The following is a 20,985-nucleotide window of genomic DNA, read 5'->3' on the forward strand; positions in this document are numbered from 1 at the left end:
CAAATTGAAGGAAAAAGCACACAAAGTGGCAAAGGTTAGTGGGAGACTAGAGTATTGGGTAATATTCAGGGGGCACCAGAAAGCTACTAAAAAAGCTATAAAGAAGAGCAAGTTAGATAAGAGTAAACTTGCTCAAAAAGATAGTAAAAGTTTTTTTCTACAAATATATAAAATAAAATAAAAAAGTGGCAACGGTAAATATTGGTCCTTCAGAGGATGAGAAGGGAGATTTAATAATGGGAGATGAGGAAATGGCTGAGGAACAGGTTTTTTGGGTCGGTCTTCACAGTGGAAGACACAAATAACATGCCAGTGACTGATGGAAATGATGCTATGAGACGATTGTTATCACGAAGGAGGTAGTGATGGTCAAGCTAATGGGGCTAAAGGTAGACAAGTCTCCTGGCACTGATGGAATGCATCCCAGAGTGCTAAAAGAGATGGCTAGGGAAATTGCAAATGCACTAGTGATAATTTACAAAAAATCACTAGACTAGGTGGTCCCGGCAGATTGGAAATTAGCAAACGTGACACCACTGTTTAAAAAAGGAGGTAGGCAGAAAGCGGGTAATTATAGGCCAGTGAGCTTAACTTTGTTAGTAGGGAAGATGCTGGAATCTATCAAGGAAGAAATAGCGAGGCATCTGGATGGAAATTGTCCCATGAGGACATTACCAGTGCGGTAGGAACGGGGAGCCAATGGATGTGGTATATCGGGATTTCCAGAAAGCTTTTGACAAGGTGCCACACAAAAGGTTGCTGCACAAGATAAATGATGCATGCAGTGAAGGGTAAAGTAGTAGCATGGATAGAGGAATGGTTAATTAATAGAAAGCAAAGAGTGAGGATTAATGGGTGTTTCTCTGGTTGGCAATCAGTAGCTAGTGATGTCCTTCAGCGATCAGTGTTGGGCCCACAATTGTTCACAATTTACATAATTTGGAGTTGGGGACCATTTGCAGATAACACTAAGATGAGTGGTAAAGCAAAAAGTGCAGAGGATACTGGAAGTCTGCAGAGGTAGTTGAAAAGTTTTAGTGAATGGGCTAGGGTCTGGCAGATCGAATGTTGACAAATATGAGGTTATCCATTTTGGTGGGAATAACAGCAAGAGATTTTCATTTAAATGATAAAATATTAAAACATGCTGCTGTGCAGAGGGACATGGGTGTCCTCGTGCATGAGTCGCAAAAAGTTGGTTTACAGGTGATTAATAAGGCAAATGGAGTTTTGTCCTTCATTGCTAGAGAGATGGAGTTTAAGGCTAGGGATGTTATGCTGCGACTATGTAAGGTGTTAGTGAGGCCACACCTGGAGTATTCTGTTCAGTTTTGGTCTCCTTACCCGAGAAATGACGTACTGGCACTGGAGGGTGTGCAGAGGTTCACTAGGTTAATCCCAGAGTTGAGGAAGTTGGATTACGAGGAGAGGTTGAGTAGACCAGGACTGTACTCATTGGAATTTAGAAGGATGCGGGGGATCTTCTGGAAACACATTAAATTATGAAGGGAATCGATAGGATAGATGTGGGGAGGTAGTTTCCACTAGTGGGTGAAAGCAGAACAAGGGGGCATAGCCTCAAAATAAGGGGAAGTAGATTTAGGACTGAGTTTAGAAGGAACTTCTTCACCCAAAGGGTTGTGAATCTATTGAATTCCCTGCCCAGTGAAGCAGTTGAAGCCCCTTAGCCAAGGGATTTCCAGTCAGTATGAGGAAAATTAAAGTCTCCTACTACAACAACCCTATTATTTCTATATCGATCCAGAATCTGCTTACGTATCTGCTCCTCAACTTCCCGCGGGCTATTGGGAGGCCTGATGTACACCCCCATCAGTGACTGCCCCCTTCCTGTTTCTGAGCTCGACCCATAGTGCCTCGTTACTTGTTTTTTCCATGGCGTCCTCCCTCTGTACAGCTGAAATATGTTCCCTAACCAGTATTGCAACTACCCCACCTCTTTTACCTTCCTCGCCTAAAACACCTACATCCTGGAATATTTAGCCGCCAGTCCTGTCCCTTTTTTAACCAAGTCTGTTACAGCAACCACATCCAAGTTCCGCACGTGAATCAAGGCTTTTAAGTTCATCTGTCTTACCTGGTATACTCTGTGCATTGAAGCAGATGCACTCCAGACCACCAGTCTCACTGAGTTTGACCTCCCCCAGTTTACCCTTCCTTTTAGCCAGCCCGACCCTGGTACCATGCTCATCCCCAGTCTCTACACTTTCTGGCTTAACCCTTTGCAAGTTAATTCTTCTGCATCTATCCTTGGAAAAATTCCATGCCATTTTCAACATAATCTTCAAACAAACTTTTGCAACTATCAATTTAATCACTACCATATCTCCACCTTTACGTTGCTGTTCCAGGACAACTTTTCTCTCACCTTGGTCTCTTCCCCCCCCCCCCCCCCCCCCTCTCATGTTCAAGGAGTGTATCTAATGCACACCGGTTTTGTCACACATTAGATCCAATTGGACCATTCAACAAAACCATCAATTATCCACACCACCACTCTTTCTCTCCCCCCCCCCCCCCCCCATTCCAAACATTGGCAGCCACAACCGCAAATGCCTCGGCACTGCATCCTTTCACACCTCCATCTCATTTAAACCCACCCATGTCCAAACTTCCTCATTGGTTGGCGTGGTTTCCTTCTGGGTCTTGCCTCCTCTTCTGCACAAGATGCTCTACCCAAGTGCAAGTTGTTTTCGAGCAGGTGATTTCAGCAGTTGTGGGATAGCAGTTCACCAATTCAGCTGATCTTTACTTACATTTACAATTGAAACACACTGGCATCAGTTGCACTGCCACGGTGAAAAACATTGCATGATTAGGACGGTCTTTCAAAGGGTCAATTCTGGCCTTCGGGGGCTGCCTGTGCAGAGGCTTTACATTCTCCCAGTGTCTACATGGGTTTCCTTCAGGTACTCCATTTCCTCTGATTTGCAGGTTAGGTGGATTGGCTATGCTAAATTGCCCCTTAAGTGCCCATTCAGTACAGACAGACAGAGATAGAGACAGAAACAAAAGGAGGTAAGCAGCCAAAGAGGTCATGAAAAAAGCCATGAGGAAGCGGCTTTGGAAAGGGTCCTGAACAAATGTCCCTAGAAGAAAGATTGCTTCCAAAATGCAAGTACTGCCTTTGCCAGTATGTTTAGGTAGTGAATTCCATTCTCAATGTGGATTTTCCTGTACTCCTCACTTATCTGCCCACAACATACAAATACCATTCCATAGTCATCAATACACAAGATGTAATTCAACCAGTGTAATTAATTTCTTTCTAGAGATATTGCAATCACTTGCTCTCCCAAAAAAAAGGATAAAATATATCCAAAGTAGCCCATCTGAGAATGCGCTGGACAAGAACACATGTGGATAATTGTAATGGGCTAACTTATGTCCCAAGTTGCAGAGCCCAATGATGCTGACCTCTGCATTAGCAGCATGCTACCCTCGTTTTCTGTAGTCATTCAAGTATAGGTTTAAGAGGGCAGCACGGTGGCCAAGTGGTTAGCACAACCGCCTCACGGCGCTGAGGTCCCAGGTTCGATCCCGGCTCTGGGTCACTGTCTGTGTGGAGTTTGCACATTCTCCCCGTGTCTGCGTGGGTTTCGCCCCCACAACCCAAAAATGTACAGAGTAGGTGGATTGGCCACGCTAAATTGCCCCTTAATTGGAAAAAATAATTGGGTAATCTAAATTTTAAAAAAAAAAGTATAGGTTTAAGAGCAAATGTAGAGATCCGAAACAGAATATCCATAGTTTCAAACATTAGCTTGCCAAACCATGGAGTGGTAACTCATACCCAGACAGATCTTCTACCAACATAAAGGCCCTAAACTTGGTCAGATCTAAAACATCTTGCAAATGCTCAGATTGTTGCAACAGCATAGGGTTCAAATCCATTTCAACTAGTTTCAGCTAAAGCTGGAAGAATTCAAATTGTACAGGCTTCACCAATGCCCAAAGTATCCCAAAACGGAAATGTGTTGAGACAGGGCAAAGCAGCGCGGCTACAATAGGCAGATGTTTGTCTAGGATACCACATACTGCTCCAAACCATTACTCTTTCAAAAAATTAGGAATGGGTGGATAAAATCACAATACGGAGGATGCTGGATATCTGAAATAAAAACAGAATACATTGGATAAACTTAGGCCTGGTAGCATCTGTGGAGAGAGGCCTGGTAGCATCTGTGGAGAGAGAAAGTTTAATTTTTCAAGTCCGTATCAGCCGATAAGGTAGCACATTCTATTATATATACAAACACACATGTATAATGAGGGCAGAAGATTGCACAAATAGGTAAGTCAATCAAAATGGCAACAGGATTAATTGCTTTTGTGTAAAGCCACAAAATACAGAAGCAAATTGGCAATGTTTTTAAAAATTCATTTCTGGGATGCGTGTTATGATATCATAGAATTTACAGTGCAGAAGGAGGCCATTCGGCCCATCCAGTCTGCACCGGCTCTTGGAAAGAGCACCCTACCCAAGGTCAACACCTCCACCCTATCCCCATAACCCAGTAACCCCACCCAACACTAAGTGCAATTTTGGACACTAAAGGCAATTTATCATGGCCAATCCACCTAACCTGCACATCTTTGGACTGTGGGAGGAAACTGGAGCACCCGGAGGAAACCCACGCACACAGGGGGAGGATGTGCAGACTCCGCACAGACAGTGACCCAAGCCGGAATCGAACCTGGGACCCTGGAGCTGTGAAGCCATTGTGCTATCCACAATGCTACCGTGCTGCTGGTTAGGCCAGCATTGCCCATCCCTCATTACCCTTCAGGTGGTGGTGAGCTGCCTTCTTGAACCGCTGCAGTCCCCAAGGTACAGGTACACCCACAGTGCAGTTAGGGAGTTCCAGGATTTTGACCCAGTGCCAGAGGGAACGGCAATATATTTCCAAGTTGGGGTGATGAGTGACTGGGGAGGGGGGAACCCAGGTATTTGCTGCTCTTGCTCTTCTACGTATTAGTGGCTGTTGCCTAAAGAACCGTGGCAAGTTACTGTTATGCATCTTGCATAGCAGACACGGTTGCCACTGTTAGTGGTGGACGGTTTGAATGCTTGCAGAAGAGGTAGCAAGCAAGCGGGCCTTTTTGCCCTGGATGGTGTCAAGCTTCTAGTGTTATTGAAGCTGCACTCATCTGGGCAAGTGCAGTTATTTCATTACACTCCTAACTTGTGCCTGCTTTGTAGATGGGACAAGCTTTGGGAGTCAGGTGGTGAGTTACTTACCAAAGTATTCTTAGCCTTTGACCTGCTCTGACAGCCACAGTATTAATAGGACTAGTTCAGTTCAATGGTTACCCCCCCAGGATGTTGATTGCGGGGAATTCAATAATGGTAAGACCATTGATGTCAAGGGACAATGGTTAGATCCTCTCTTGTCGAAGATTGTCATTGCCTGGCAATTGTGTGGCATGAAATGTAATTTGCCACTTGTCGGCCCAAGCCTGGATAGGGTTGAGGTCTTGCTGCATATGACTGCTTCACTATGAGTCACAAATGGGGCTGAACACAATCTGTGAACATCCCCACTTCTGACCTTATGATGAGGGAGGTAATTGATGAAGCAGCTGAAGATGGTTGGGCCTCAGAAAGGATACTGAGGAACTCCTGCAGTTATGACCTCCAACCACCACAACCATCTTCCTTTGGAGACAAACCAGCATATACTTTGAATGATGGATTTAAATTGCCCATTAGAAAACACCAACAGAATGCAGATTTTCTTTGGTCCAACAAAAGCTATACCTACCTTCATTTCTTTAGATTTCATGTATTTTCACCAATAGGAAGCTGGGGAAAGGAGCACGGTGGTGGCTGGCTGCCACAGTGGTCTGCACATGGATGTGCCAGAAGTGCACAAACTAGGTGGGATGGTTCAGTCAGCATGTCAAGAGCCAGTGGAAGAAAAACAATCTACCCATGTCAGAGAAGTCCGGTTCAAATAATACCCAGTCCCGTCTAAATAATACCTAGGCAATCATTAACTCAGGTATTGGTTAGTTAAAATATAATGAAACTGGTGAATTTTTCATGTATTGAAAAAGGGCTGTGGAGGTTATTGATTAAATTGTTAGATAGAAAAACGATGAAATGGACAACACTGCAGCTCATGATATTCTGTTAAATGGTGCTGTAGAAAAGTCTACTTTTTTGGATCTTGTGTCTTTAAAGGATGTAACCACAACTGAAGAAAGTGCAGTACCTTGTATTCCCTTATTTGCAGCTTTAGTTAGATGGGATTAGTTAGATGGGAGTTATTTCGCAAAACAGGACACCACACTATGTACTTTTGATGCTCCAAGCGACTTTGAACAGTCCATGGAGGCAAGCTCATGAAATTCCTCTAGGATAAGTGTTAACTTTAGTGTATTCATATAACATTCAATTCAAACAAAAAGACCCTGAACAAAGAGGACAGCACTTACAAAAAAAAAGGCAACATTTGCTTCCAGTGCCAATTTGAAATAAATAATTACTTCAGATGCTGTTACGGTCAACCATTCAACACGGCGAAAAATAGGATGGAGGGGAGCACAAAGACAATACAAAGACAATCTGGAAACTCTTATTTCTGTTCTTCATACTATTCCAGATATTTAATTTTGTTTTTGGTACATTTATTCTTTACCCCAAATGACAAGACAGTACAGATTTTGCTGTCAAAATCAAACAACTGTTGGTTCATATCACAGCTGTTAACAGTTACACTTTTTTCTGTAGCTGGTTCCTTCTTCACTGCCTCTCAACTTTGTATTGTGTTCTCATTTTTGGTCTTTTGATCCCTTATGGTCCATACATTTATTCTGCCAGACATTTCTGCATGGGTTGTATTAACTTTGATAATCAATGAAGGTTAAACAAAAATTTAATATGCTAACATTTTCAAAGGATAATTGATGTATCATAACATAGTACATTGGAGTTGTCATTGTAAAATAGGTATTGTTTAACCAGGGAACTAGGAAAAAATACCACTATAAAAGCTACTGGTAAGATGCCAACCAAATGCCAAGCTTGTATCACTTTAAATTCTGAAGTATTTGCAGATGATGCATAATCTTTCGTTTTACTTTTGTGCACAGCAAAATGATTTTTCAGCAAATACTGAAACACTGCCAATGTACTATTTACAGTTAAAATGGAAGTATATCCTCCATTCATTCAATTAGGTTAACAGTTTCAGGAATAAGACATGTTTTCTGACAATCTAGATTGAAATTATGCTGAACAATTATTCTTTCATTTATGAGGCAGCAGTTTTGAGCATTCTTCTAAAGCTTTCAACCTCATACATCCAGACTACATGTGAATTCCATTCCACTTGAGACACAAGTATCAGCATATAATTTAGTAAATCAAATTGAAGTTTTAAAAAATCCATTCATAAAACATTTTATTCCACTTACATCAACTTTACACATTTTCTTGATAACAATTATGCTTGTGTTCTTATGAAAAGTCCAGAAGACATGAATGCAGCTAGCCATACAGCAATATATCTCATTACTTCCCTGTTAACTATTTCACAGCCACATGCGTGTTAGGCAATCAAGACCACAAAGCAAAAAACTAAAAACAAAAAAGGTAGTTACCAGATAAACACATGGGAAGGTTTTTAACCTCTTAAACATACATTATCAAAGTTAAGCATTTATTTTACTGCATGTTTGCTTGTACATTTGTTCTTACGTTGACAATAATTTCTTTTAAATACAAATAAAATGTTCAGATGTCATTTGTGTAGCAAAATGAAGACATGAGCAATGGTGAATCTTGCAACTCATGGAATGTTAACCCTCCTCTGCCCTATCCCAAAAATCCTGAGACATGTAATAGATGGTGCAGGTTTGATCTACAGATTAGTAACGCTCTAGAAATTGCACGATTCACACTGAATCTGTGCCATTTCCCATTACATACGCTAAATTATGGGCATCCTTCTTTGCTAGTACAGGAAACATTTGACATTAGCTTTGTGGTAAACCACAGCTACAAAGGGTACTAACCAAACATTTAAAACTTGTATAAAAATTCCACACCCTGAATTTACATTGGCCACCTGGAACATACAGTACAAACAAGAGTTCCCAATATGAATTGGCTCTTCTCCCCTATCAAACACAAACCACATGGGAAACACAGAGACCCAACAGAAGTGACAGAAGCTCTCCAAAGACCTAAAATAGAAACTAGTGGGACAGCAGAGATTACAAATAGTCTTGATGGTGAAGATTCAGGAATGAGGCAGACAGAACTAGAAGGCGGAAGTTTAGTTCTCTCCTCCCTCACCAGGATCAGCCTCTTCCCCTTGGTTGTCTGAAGTCCACAACTAGAAGTAAATTAAATCTCAATTATTACAATGGTTATCTAAATCCAACATCACTACAGATAACTATTGAGATACAAGATAAATCACAGCCCAGGTTTTTTGGGTTTAATTTCTGGGATGCATATCCTCCATAATGCAATTTTGAAAATCAATTTATTCCAAAGTGCCCACAGTACCATTGTTAGATTGCAATAAAAACAGAGAGCATAGGGACTACTCAGCTAGTCTGGCAAGATCAATGGAGAGAGAAATGTAACATGGAGTTGAAGCTGACTTTCAGAAGAGTCCATATTCTACTCAAGGCATTAACTTATAATTTCTCCCGCTATTAATGCTGCAAGACCCCATTTCCCTTTGCTGTTATTTCAAATTTCCACCATTTTGCTTTTATTTAGATTGCCATTTCTTCGTCGATAAAATAAGAAAAAGCTAGTTATGGTTACCTTAACCTAAGCACCATAAACCATTCTTTTGCAACAAGGCATGAAGACCAAATCCTAGACTTCTGCAAATTCTATTTCTCAGCTGGGTATTAAGTGTACGGACTTTCCTGTAATTGAGGTTCAAGGACTCTTCCTATGGGGAGCAGAGTTCTATCCCACAGTGCAGTTTGCCATGTATTGTTTGCATTGGCAAGCCACAAAACAGCATTTATTCCTACTGAAGTATTGATAGAGCCGAGAACCATCTAACCATAACGAGTTCAGATAAACCACAGCAACAAAATTTACAGTACTGATATCCGCTTTTCTATGAAATAATGTTTTCTCTAAGATAGTACTTACTGTCAAGTTATCTCTCAATAACTGCATTATTAATGTGCTGTCTTTGTAGGAATCTTCATTCAGTGTATCAAGCTCTGCAATTGCTTCGTCAAATGCCTTTTAGAACACAAAAATACAGTTAGATGCAAATTTTCTGGTAACAAATCTTTTGCCTAAATGAATGTTGTTCGTACTCACAGTCTTTGCTAGAGTGCAAGCTTGTTCTGGAGAGTTAAGAATTTCATAATAAAACACTGAGAAGTTAAGGGCCAGTCCCAGGCGGATAGGGTGTGTTGGTTGCATCTCTTTTTTACTGATGTCAAATGCTTCTTGGTAAGCTTGTTGCGAATGCTCCACAGTGGCTAAAAAAAGATTGACAACGACAACTGTAGCTCAGTTCAAGACATGCATAAAAGGCAGACATTAATAGAGCAACTGAACTGAACATTTTAAGCAATGTCAATGTTTATTCTGATTTACCTTTCGAATCGTAATATTTAACAAGATGCTGATTTAAATAAACCTATTTGATTTGAACAGTGTTTAAAATTTCAAAGTTATATTCTGCACCAATGCTTCACAAAATAGATACTGCGTACAACATGCTCAGCATGACAGAACAATTAAACAGCAGGTTCCAAGTTATAATGGCCCCACTGCTGCATCTTTTAAAGAAACACTTCATTGAGCTCTATTACAGAAATTATAGAGTCCTGAAGTAGAAAATGGAATGCTGCCCATTTCAGGAATGCACAGTTCCAGGTTACAGTTACTCTGCCCCAACTTCAACACCATTTCCCACACCAGCCAGCCTATGCCTCAACTGAAATAGCCTGCTATTCTCAAGTTAGAACAAGGGGTTTATACCCATGCCCACTAGGAACTTCCATGAAGACTGTTCAAACTCTGGTCAAAGCATGCCAGAGGGAAATTTCATCCAACCAAACTAGCCCGGATATGAAACCAGAGGTGAAAGGCCAGCAAAACTCACCACTTATTCACTTTAATTAATTGAATTTAAACTTGCATAAACAATTAAAAAAAAAAAACACTAGCTTCTCTTCAGGATCTGGGCCTAGTTCTTGGACAGGAAGAACATAAGACACCATTAAACCTATGAATAATTCTCAGAGGAGACTAAATGAATCAAATATCTCAGTATTGGGATGCTTCAATGGAAGACCACACCAGAACTACTTACTGGACTGAAGAGCCAAATTTGAATCACTTACTATTTTGGTGGTTGGCAATCAGGGTGCAACAGAATTGTACAAAAACTTACTGCAGCATCATACACTTTGATGGGAGAACGCATGTCAGGGAGCCTCCCCATATCACCATTGACCCATTCCAAATTCATGTGCTTCATGTCCCAAAAGGTCTATCAACACTAACTGTAAAGCTCACAAGTGACACAAAGGTCACTTGTATTCCACAGATGCCTGTTGAAATGTAGTAAAAGAAAACACTGGATTAAGCATGGTCTTCCCCTGAAGCTATCAATACAATAAATGGATCTAGCAATGACCATGATTAGACCAGTTTTGCCCAGCACATTAGGAATCTCGAGCAGCACATAGAGAGAGTGTAATTTTCCCAACAAAAGTTTTTCTACCCAACTTGCTAACTGGTTTCACTCATCACAACCAATGTACCCGCTGTACAGTTTATGAACCAAGACGTCCCCTATGGCACAGCACCTTCTCAGACAACTATGCCATGGTCAAACATACTAGGACTGCCCAGTTCTCAAAACACCCAAAAATTAAATGCTCACAGTTAACACTTTATACACTATACTTCCCAATTGAGTGAAATGTACAAATACTATTTAGTATTGACTGGTAAATCACATGGAGACAGGTGGGAAGGGGAAAGAGAGAATGAGCAGAGATCATCGTGCAGATCCAAGGGGATTTGTTCACAGGCCCACTTGGGATCCAGAAACCCTAGCTGAAAGACTGCATCATCAATACAAGGTTGCTGAAGACAGAAGGCTTCACTTGTTTAAAATGAGGGCCAAGCTATGAAGTCACAACCGACATCCACAATCAATCACAGGACCAGATTTAGCAGATCACTTCATCTATAGTCAAGCAAGTTGTCAGTTTCCTCTGCCGGTGACCCCTGGGAAGGAGAAGGGAAAGGCAATGAAAATACACTTTGATCCAACAATCCATCAAAACCTGAGATCTTGGTTAGTAAAGGTGGAAACAAGTGCCCATTTTTCAAAGCTCACAATCACAGTCTTCTGTGCATAATCAGCCTAAGATTTTGAAGAGTAGTCCCAACCACACTGCATCAAGCACAAGTTTATGATTGGTCCACAACCCTTTGGAGCATATAATACTCTAAAAAGGAGCACATGTTTATTTATGTACAGCTGCCAATCACCAACAGCGTACCCTCATGAGAAAGAAAAACAACCAGGCAAAAATTAAATGCCCAGTAAAAGACAGATTTGTGCGTGGCCTCCTGTGTGGGGGCTTTTGGGGTGCTGCACAATGTAGAGGAAGCATGGTGTCATCAGACCAGCACCAAGAGGTGGCAACCATCTGCAGATGTAACAATACATCATTTTTAAAAATGAAGCTTTAATGGATTAGTTGAATTAGTTGAAGTTATCATTCAAGATGCAGCACTCCAGTGAAGTTTTGGTTAGTCCCTGAAATTCAAATGTCTGCTCCTCAGATAAGGACAACAGGTTCAAATTGAAGGAACCCTGCACCACAGAAACTCAGGCCTAGCAAGTCAAGCACATCATCGAGAGATTAGACCCTGTATTGATTAAAGCTGCTTTTGATATACTACTTACTCAATATCTATTCAACCCCAAATTGAACATTCCTCCAGTCTCAGTACCATCATCATAAAGGCCACCATACTCCACCTCAGCCTAACTGGACTGAAACCCTAATATGCAGCTCTGACATCCCCATACTGATTATTCCTATGCTTGCCTGGCCTGCCTCCTGATTTCCATTGTGTAATCAAAACTCTGCCACTCGAAGGTGGTCCATCATCCCGATTCTCACTGACCTAGTTCCAGGTTCTAACAAGGACTCATGGAAAAAACAAACAAACATTCAAACCGTTTAACTTTGCCCTTCAGCATTAGTAACTTCCTCCAACCGTGGCCCCACCCAGGGAACTGTGCCCTGGTTAAGATCTCTTCTGCATGCCCCACCCTTCGCCACACCACTGATTTCCATGCTCAGGTCATACACACCCTGAATTTTTCTGCTTTCCTTCACTCTTCCAAGATTAGTCTCTGAAATTCCGTACCAGCCGCCCCGAACAGGCGCCAGAATGTGCCAACTAGGGGCTTTGCGACATAAGTGATTATTATTATGTTTTAAAAATACCTCAGATTAAGTACTTGGTTGTTTTGTTGGTTTAATGCCCTTTCTTACTTGTATCTGCAAAATGTTGAGATATATTTTTCCATGTTAAAGCTATATAAACATATTAATAGCTATTACGGTTTCCTCAGGAACAGCAGTTCAAAAAAATCCAGATTAGAACCCAAAGGGGTCTCAAATTCTAGCCTATGTACATGTACTCAAAGGATTGCTTTGAAATGCTGACTGACCCTTTACATCAAGAACATTAACATTTACAAGTGAAGTGCTGCAATATTAGACACTTGAATCTGGCTTGCAGCTGCATGATTTGTCAGCTACCAAATAAGCCTAATACGACACTGGTGCCTAGAGAAGTCAAGTCTAAATTGTGAGATTTCCTATTCATGGGCAAACCACTGCAGTACTTTGCCAAGCATAATCATGGGCCAATCCAATGGAAGTCCATAGTCTATAGTAATCTTTTGGGGCATAATACCTGAAGGAACAGTCTGTTCATGAAAGACCAGTGGCAAATTTCACCAAACAAGAAAATAAACCAGTCTCCCAAAGTTTCCATGTGAAATGGCAGACCATCTGGAAAAGAACATCCTGAGAATATTTCTAAATAGTCTAAAAACAGAGTTCACAGAGTTTTCCAGTATTTTGCTACACCACTATACTGGTATCGAGATAAATCTGAACAAGTGGATAAATTGTTAATGAATGAGACCATACAACTTCTGAAGTCACACACCATTTTGACAGTGACATTGAACTTGGTGAATGTAGCAGTGTGCTACATAACAGGGGTTGGAATCCTCCCCCATTCCTCCAAACAAGCAGCAATAATTTTCAATTAACTTTTTTTTTTATAAATTTGGAGTACCCAATTATTTTTTTCCAATTTAAGGGGCAATTTAGTGTGGCCAATCCACCTATTCTGCACATTTTTGGGTTGTGGGGGCGAAACCCACGCAGACACGGGGAGAATGTGCAAACTCCACACGGACAGTGACCCAGAGCCGGGATCGAACCTGGGACCTCAGCGCCGTGAGGCGGCTGTGCTATCCACTAGGCCACCGTGCTGCCCCATTTTCAATTAACTTTATCCCCTCCCCCCGGACATGGACATTGCTGGCTAGGCCAACATTTTCCTTCGCCTATTCCAAATTGCCCTCGACAAGGTAGTGGTGAACCACTTTCTTGAACCATTGGCAGCCCATATGGTGTAGGTAAACGCAATGGTGTTAGGGAGTTCCAAGATTTTGACCCAGTACAGTGAAGGAACAGCAATACAGTTCCCAACTCAGGATGGCGAGTGATTTTAAGGTGAATTTGTAGGTGATGGCGTTCCCATGTGTCTGCTGTCTTTGTCCTTCTAGGTAGTAGAGGTTGTGGGTTGGGAAGGTGCTGTTGGAGGAGCACTGATGGGTGCTGCAGTGCCTCTTGTAGAGATGGTACACACTATGTCATTGAAATTGGTGACTGAAGGTGTGAATGAAGGTGGTGACATGGGTGCCAATCAAGTGGGCTGCTATGTTTTGCATGTTGAGTTTCTGGTGTTATTGGGTCAGCACTCATCCACACAAGTGGATCACACTTTTTTTTTTAAAATATAAAAGTATTTTTATTGGATAGATTTTCAGCATTTTCACAATACTATACAAAAAAAAAAAAAAAAACCTCCAGCATGTCCCCCCGCCAAGCCGAGGCACAGGTTGGCGAAGTGGACCTCTACCCCAACAAGACCTGGGGAATTATGAGATTACAGGAGGAATTTGGCCAGTTCTCAGGTTACAAACGGAATATGGGCAAGAGTGAGGTTTTTGCGATCCAGGCAAGGGGGCAGGAGACTGAGGCAGTTGTTCTTCAAAGTGGTGGGAAGCAGTTTTAGGTACCTGCGGATTCAAGTGGCAAGGGACTGGGATCAGCTTCATAAACTAAATACGGGCAGGGTGATTGAGCAAATGAAAGTGGACTTCCGTAGGTGAACGTGCTCCCGCTTTCATTGACGGGGAGGGTACAAACTGAAGATGACATTCCTCCAGAGATTGCTGTTTGTGTTTCAAGGTCTCCCAATCTTCATCCCCAAGGCATTTTTTTTTTTTAAAAAGGAAGATGAACATGGCAATCTCTGGTTTTATATGGCTGGGAAAGCCCGGAGGGTGAAGGTCCTTTTGAGCTGGGGTGCGGTGAAGGGGGCTTGGCCCTTCCGAACTTTATTAACTATTACTGGGCGGCCAATAATTTGATGAGTGGGAAATGGGTAGTAGGGGAGGGATCTGTGTGGCAACGAGTGGAGGTGGCATCTTGCCACTGCACAAGTCTGAATGCTCTGTTAACAGCACCTCTGCCGTTCTCACCGGCTTGTTACTCCACAAGTCCAGTGGTGCTGGCAGTCCTGAGAGTGTGGGGGCAATGGAGACAACACACGAGACTGGAGGGGGCGTCGGTATGGTCACCGATCTGTGATAATCACAGTTTTCTCCGGGGGAGCTGGACGGGGCAACGGGCAGCGATTGAGAGATTTGGGGATCTCTTCATCGAGGAGTGTTTCCCAAGCTTGGAGGAGGAGCTTGAGTTGCCAGGTGGGAATGGATTCCAGTACCTACAGGTACGGGATTTTGTCCGGAGGCAAGTTCCAAGCTTCCCTCGCCTCCTTCTAAAGGGGACTACAGGATGTGATGTCTAAAACGGGTTGGGGAAAGGAGGGCCTCTGAAATATATAAGGAACTGATGGAGTGGGAAGGGGTCCCAATCAGGGAGGTGAAGAAGTGGGAGGAAGAGTTGGAAGTCAGGCTATGGAAGAAGGCCTCGAGGAGAGTCAATGCACCCTTCTCGTGTGCCAGGCTCAGCTTGATCCAGTTCAAGGTGGCCCACAGGGCTCATATGACTGTGGCCCGGATGAGTAGGTTTTTTGAGGAGGTGGAGGACAGATGTGGGCGGTGCAGAGGGAAGTCCAGCAAATCATGTACATATGTTTTGGGCTTGTCTGAATGACAGGGATTTTCAGAAGTTATGTCTGAGGTCCTGAAAGGGAGGGTGACTCAGTCCAGAGGTGTCAATATTTGGAGTATCGGAAGATCCAGGAGCCGGGGGGGGGCCTTTGCCCCCCTGGTGGTCCGGATACAGATTTTACTGGGATGGAGGAACTCGGAGCCTACAAAGTCGGGGGTGTGGGTCAGTGACATGGCAGGGTTTCTTAGGCAAGAGCAGATTAAGTTCGCCTTAAGGGGTTCACTCGGAGATGGCAGCCGTTCATCGACTACGTTAAGGAAAACTGACTGTCAGCAGGAAGGGGTGGGGGGAATGGAAGTGAAGAATAATGGCAGGGAATCTAATATATGGGGAGCTAGGAGTTAGGGGGGGTGTGAAGTTGGGTATGTTATTGTGGGTTTTTTGCGCGTGCTGGACCGCTCTGTTGTTTAGAATGTTATAAAATTATAAATGCCTCAATAATATATTTTCTTAAAAAAAAAATTACACTCTGCAGAATTCCCAGTCTCTGACCTGCTCTTGCAGCCAAAGTAAATATATGGCTGGTCCAATTAAGTTTCTGGTTAATGCTCACTTCCAGAAGGTTGACTGGCAGTAATGTCATGGATTCTGTATTTTTGGGGAATGGCCATTGCTTGGCACTTGTGCCACAAATGTTACTTGTCACATTAGCCCAAGCCTGTATGTTGCCTAGCGCTTGCTGCATATGGACACTGCCTGCTTCGGAGTTGTCACGAATGGAGTTGAACATCTGTAAATATTCCCACTTCTGACTTTATGATGGGAGGATCATTGATAAAATAGCTGAAATGTTTCGGGTACTACCTACTCTGGAGGAACCCTTGCATCAATGTCTCAAGAGAGATGATTGACCTTCAACAACCACAGCATTCTTCCTTTATGTTCCAATCAGTCTTATCCAAATTAGTTCAAACTTTCCCCTTAGCAAAAGCTTTAAATGCCAAGAAAATTGAAACTCATTGTCCCCAAAGGACGAGGTTTCAAGTGGCAGCATGATGAGTCTTCAACAAGAGATTCACATAAATTACTGTGACCAAGCAGCACTGTACTGTAAATATACTAAAACATTGAAGCATTAAGTTAAAACACCTGAGCATTCTTCCTAAAGTCATCAATACAACTACCGGTGCAGACTCGTTGGGCCGAATGGCCTCCTTCTGCACTGTAAATTCTACGATAATCTATGATTAATCAAGGACAAAGGTTCGGCAAACATTGTGGGCCGAAGGGCCTGTTCTGTGCTGTATTTTTCTATGTTCTAACACTGTTAACAAATACAATCTCACCCAACTGTCCATGAGCTTGGGCCTCTGCCACAACACTTATCCTTAAGTGAAAGAGTAAATGCCCCTCCTCTCTAAAGAAAATGGGCCCTGGCAGAGGGCCATTCATTCCTTCTAACAAGGTTCACTTTTTCAGTGATCAATATACACCCAGAGTTCTAATCGGAGTTTACTGATCTTAATCTTAAATTTGGCACAAAATGTTGGATCCAGTAGCCTGGATCTGAGAAGAGTGCAGAAAGTTGTTAAACCAGCTGAAAAAGATACATTTGTGCATCTCAAGTTCTACAATTTAGTAGCTTCCCAAAACTCACCATCTCGTTTGACATGTCAGGTGTCCTGCAGAATGAATATCTGCAAAACCATTCCTCAACAAGCAGCACATTTCATTGGGGGATGGGCTTGGGGAGGCTGCCAGAGTCAGGTCAGCACTATTTTCCAGTATACCCATTTAGTAGTCACACTGAGACAAACCAGTACAAACACCTTAACCTCATTAATAGGAGTAGACCACAAATGTAAGGGTGAAAGCCATGGATCCACAAATAAGAACACATTCCTACTGCTTCTTTTAAGTATCTCAGAATTAGAATCCCCAAGTCACATGATTGGAAATTAGAAACGTAATGCTTATATCAACATTTTATGCATTGCACATCCATACTGATTGGTCAAATTAACAATTTAGACAAACTAAAGAATACATGAAACATTTAGTTTGCTAGCACAAATTAGTTCTGAAATTGAAAGTTGTAATTAGCTTCTCCATGCAAAACGTTTAAAGAGCAAATTTCCCCAGTCGATGGTCGCACAAGTATGACGAGATCTATACTCCAACTAAATAATTTCATGTTTCAACATACCTTTCTTGTCATCCCCAGAAGCCACTTCAGCTAAGTAACGAAAGTAATCTCCCTTCATTTTCAAGTAGAAAACTTTGCTCTCTGCAGAACTGGCATTGGCAATCAAGTGTTTGTCAAGAAGATTCTGTTAATTTGAAGTACAGGACAGATTAAAATGTAGCACCATTTAAGAGCATGTTTTACACAGGTTTCTACATTTCATGAAGAATCCAAATATAAAGAAATGAGAAATTTTGTAAGATTAATCAATTTTCCATTCAAATCTTTCTTAGTAATGCAATATTAAGAGGTACTGTAGTACTGTGCAAACCATTAACTACCAGGAGAGCCTGTCATACCATGGAAGCATTAAGGGTGGTGGTGGTGGGGGGGCTAAGCAAGCACTATCCTGACCAGTTGTCTGCACTGCATGTGCACTTGCATAAATTCATTGGCCATTCAAAACAAAAAATATTGGCTGATTGAATTATCCACCTCTTTCATTCTCTTCCTCTCCTTGCGCTCAATCTGTTATCTCACCCAAACAAATCAAACCTGGTCTACGGTAGAGAAAATATGCACTCTATTTAACACCAAAGAATCCATCTACAGAAGCTACTTGATACTTTTGCAAAGTTAAAATTGCTAAACATTGGAGGTGGGCAATTATGACAGACAAGAAGAGGATGGAAGATGCAGTACATCTTTATAAAACTGGCCAATGTACCAAGCACAAATTAATGCTGGCCAATTGTCATTTATAAAATGAGTTTTCAAGAATTGCTGCAATACAGACTGGGTGCTCTGATCCCCAAAGGAAAGATTATTTGACAAAGTGGACAAATTGCTTTCGTAGTCTCAATTTAACATACCCTGGCCTAAAAGACGCAACACAAGTGTAAACTGTATTGACTTTCTCTGGATCAAAAAAGTAGAGGGGAGTGGAGTAAATAATTACAACTGCTGGCTATGGAAAGAAAAGAATGCAAGAGAGTTGGAAACAAACTCATTTGGTACAACCTCAGAGGGCTATTAATTGCCATGTGAAAGGTCATTTTATCCCCCCACATGCTTTCAGATGCAGTACACATCTGTATACTGACTGCTTAGCCAAACATTCCGCCAAAAGTTGGGGAATAATTGCCACTTGAACAGGTTGTACTAACCAAAGAACTGGAAATAAGAAGTGTAATACAGAACCACTATAAAAAGGACAATACGTTAATCAGCTGACTCCATTCACTGGTTGACAAGTTCCTTCTTAAGCCAATCCTATCAATAGACAAAATATCTCAAGTCCAAGTTTTCCTTGTTAGTACGTTACTAGGATGCTTGCTTATTTATTGGTGAGAACTGGATGGTGCAGCCATTAGCCAGTGCAGGTTAATTCAACTGCTGTCACTCCACAACTGACAATGCCATGAGATCTTTGGATAATGCAAAACAAAGAGCTAAGACTTCATATGACAGATTTACATGGCTGGATTTTTTTCCTGTTACGCATGCCCAGCAATATTCTGCTCCCTACAATGTCTTAAGCAGTTATGACATTGGCACCACAAATTTTAGAGGATACTGCATCCAGAACATTGCAGTCAACCCAGCATGAAGCAGTGTAAACCATTAAGTTAGGAAAGCATTTAAATTACAATGCTCCAAAATACATACTACATTGATATTCTGGGACTTATATTGAGGGTATCCCCAACAGGTGCAATAATTTACCAGATTTATTTCAGAACGGAGTGCAAAATAGCTTCACAAAAAAAAGTGAATGACCAACACAAGGTTAACTTTAATTTATTACTGCTGTTGACCATACTCACTGGAACTCCTCCCTCAAGTTCTTCTGCTACCTTTCTTCTTTTGCCTGCTCAGAATGACTTTTCAGGTATGCTATTGTTCACTTCTTGCAAGTTCTATTTAGCTTGGTGTGTTAAGTTCCATCTCTGAAGCACTTGGAGACATATAGTACAAGTCCCAAAGCAGAACTGAGAAATGGACAATATGATGGACACCTCTGCAAGCTCATTTCATTAGTTGCGACTGGAAAGTTTGAACTCTGTACGGAGCCATGCAAAGTTGATCTTTGCAAATCTGTCAGGACACCAAGTACAGGAAGAGAACACTCCAGTACACCAGAACAACAAAAAGTAGTGTGATGACAAGAAACTGCCATGTAAATAGAATGAATATTACATCAGTATTTTAGTTTCATAAAGCTAATACTAATTTGAAATTTAATTGACAAGTTGTGCTGCATGCTTCCTACGTGACAATAAGGTGATTGAGAATACAAATCAACCAGGCAGCACGGTGGTGCAGTGGTTAGCACTGCTGCCTCCGCCACCCAGGTACTAGGTTCAATCTCGGCCATGGGTCACTATCCATGTGGAGTTTGCACTCTGTTTGTGTGGTTTCGCCTCCACAACCCAAAGATGTGCAGAGTAAGTGAATTGGCCATGCTAAATGGCCCTTAATTGGAAAAAATGAATTGGGTATTCTAAATTCTAAAAAAAAAGAATCAACGTCACCAGAATTACTATTTTGTTACGCTTTAAAAAGGGCATTGGATTAGCCTGGTCATAGAAACTGATATACGCCCTCTCTCATCAAATATTTTGCGAGATAATGAGTGAAGTCCATAGAGTCTCTTTATACCACCCCGCTTGAAATTTTATTTTCAAAACCGTACCATTGAAACTACCCCAATACCTTGAATGCGTTTATAAACAAGATTCTGAATTCTTTGATCAACACTGACTGGTTCAAAACTCCACTGATAAAATATTTCACATGCTTTAAGTGGACTCATTACAAATTGCATCACATTCTACAATGTAAAGAGCAATTAATTATTCCACAAGCAAATCTAGATTCCAACTTTTTAATTCATTTATGGGATAGGGCAGCACAGTGGATAGCACTGCTGCATCACAGCACTGAGGTCCCAGGTTCGATCCCAGCTCTGGGTCACTGTCCGTGTGGAGTTTGCACATTCTCACCGTGTTTGCGTGTGTTTCGCCCCCACAACCCAAAAAGATGTGCAGGCTAGACGGATTGGCTATGCTAAATTGCCCCTTAACTGGAAAAAATGAATTGGGTACTCTAAATGAAGAAACAAAAAGAAGAAAAAATCATTTATGGGATGTGGGCGTTGCTGGTTAGGCCAGCATCTATTGCCAATCCCTACTTTGGGGAGGCGGTGGCATTGTGGTGCTGTCGCTGGATTCGTAATCCAGAAACCCAGAATAATGATTTGGGGACCCAGGTTTGAATCCCACAGCAGGTGATGGAATTTAAACTCAATAAAATATCTGGAATTCAAAGTCTAATGGCCATGAAACCATTGTCAATTGTTGTAAAAACCC

General features: G+C 41.8%; 1 protein-coding gene across 2 annotated transcripts in view; it reads right to left on the bottom strand.

Moving 5' to 3' along the window:
* Positions 1-6,602: 6,602 nt before the first annotated feature.
* ywhaba (tyrosine 3-monooxygenase/tryptophan 5-monooxygenase activation protein, beta polypeptide a) overlaps positions 6,603-20,985 on the bottom strand; it is a 30,648-nt gene continuing 16,265 nt past the window's right edge. For both annotated transcript variants that reach the window (XM_038810115.1, XM_038810114.1), the window contains exons 3-6: positions 17,636-17,759; positions 9,326-9,489; positions 9,149-9,244; positions 6,603-8,363 (exon numbers count right to left, since the gene is read on the bottom strand). In XM_038810115.1, the coding sequence (XP_038666043.1) occupies positions 8,304-8,363; positions 9,149-9,244; positions 9,326-9,489; positions 17,636-17,759 (444 nt within the window). In that variant the 3' untranslated portion in view covers positions 6,603-8,303. The remainder of the gene's footprint in view (positions 8,364-9,148; positions 9,245-9,325; positions 9,490-17,635; positions 17,760-20,985) is intronic.

This window comes from Scyliorhinus canicula, chromosome 10, assembly GCF_902713615.1.
Source record: "Scyliorhinus canicula chromosome 10, sScyCan1.1, whole genome shotgun sequence".
Lineage (NCBI taxonomy): Eukaryota > Metazoa > Chordata > Chondrichthyes > Carcharhiniformes > Scyliorhinidae > Scyliorhinus > Scyliorhinus canicula.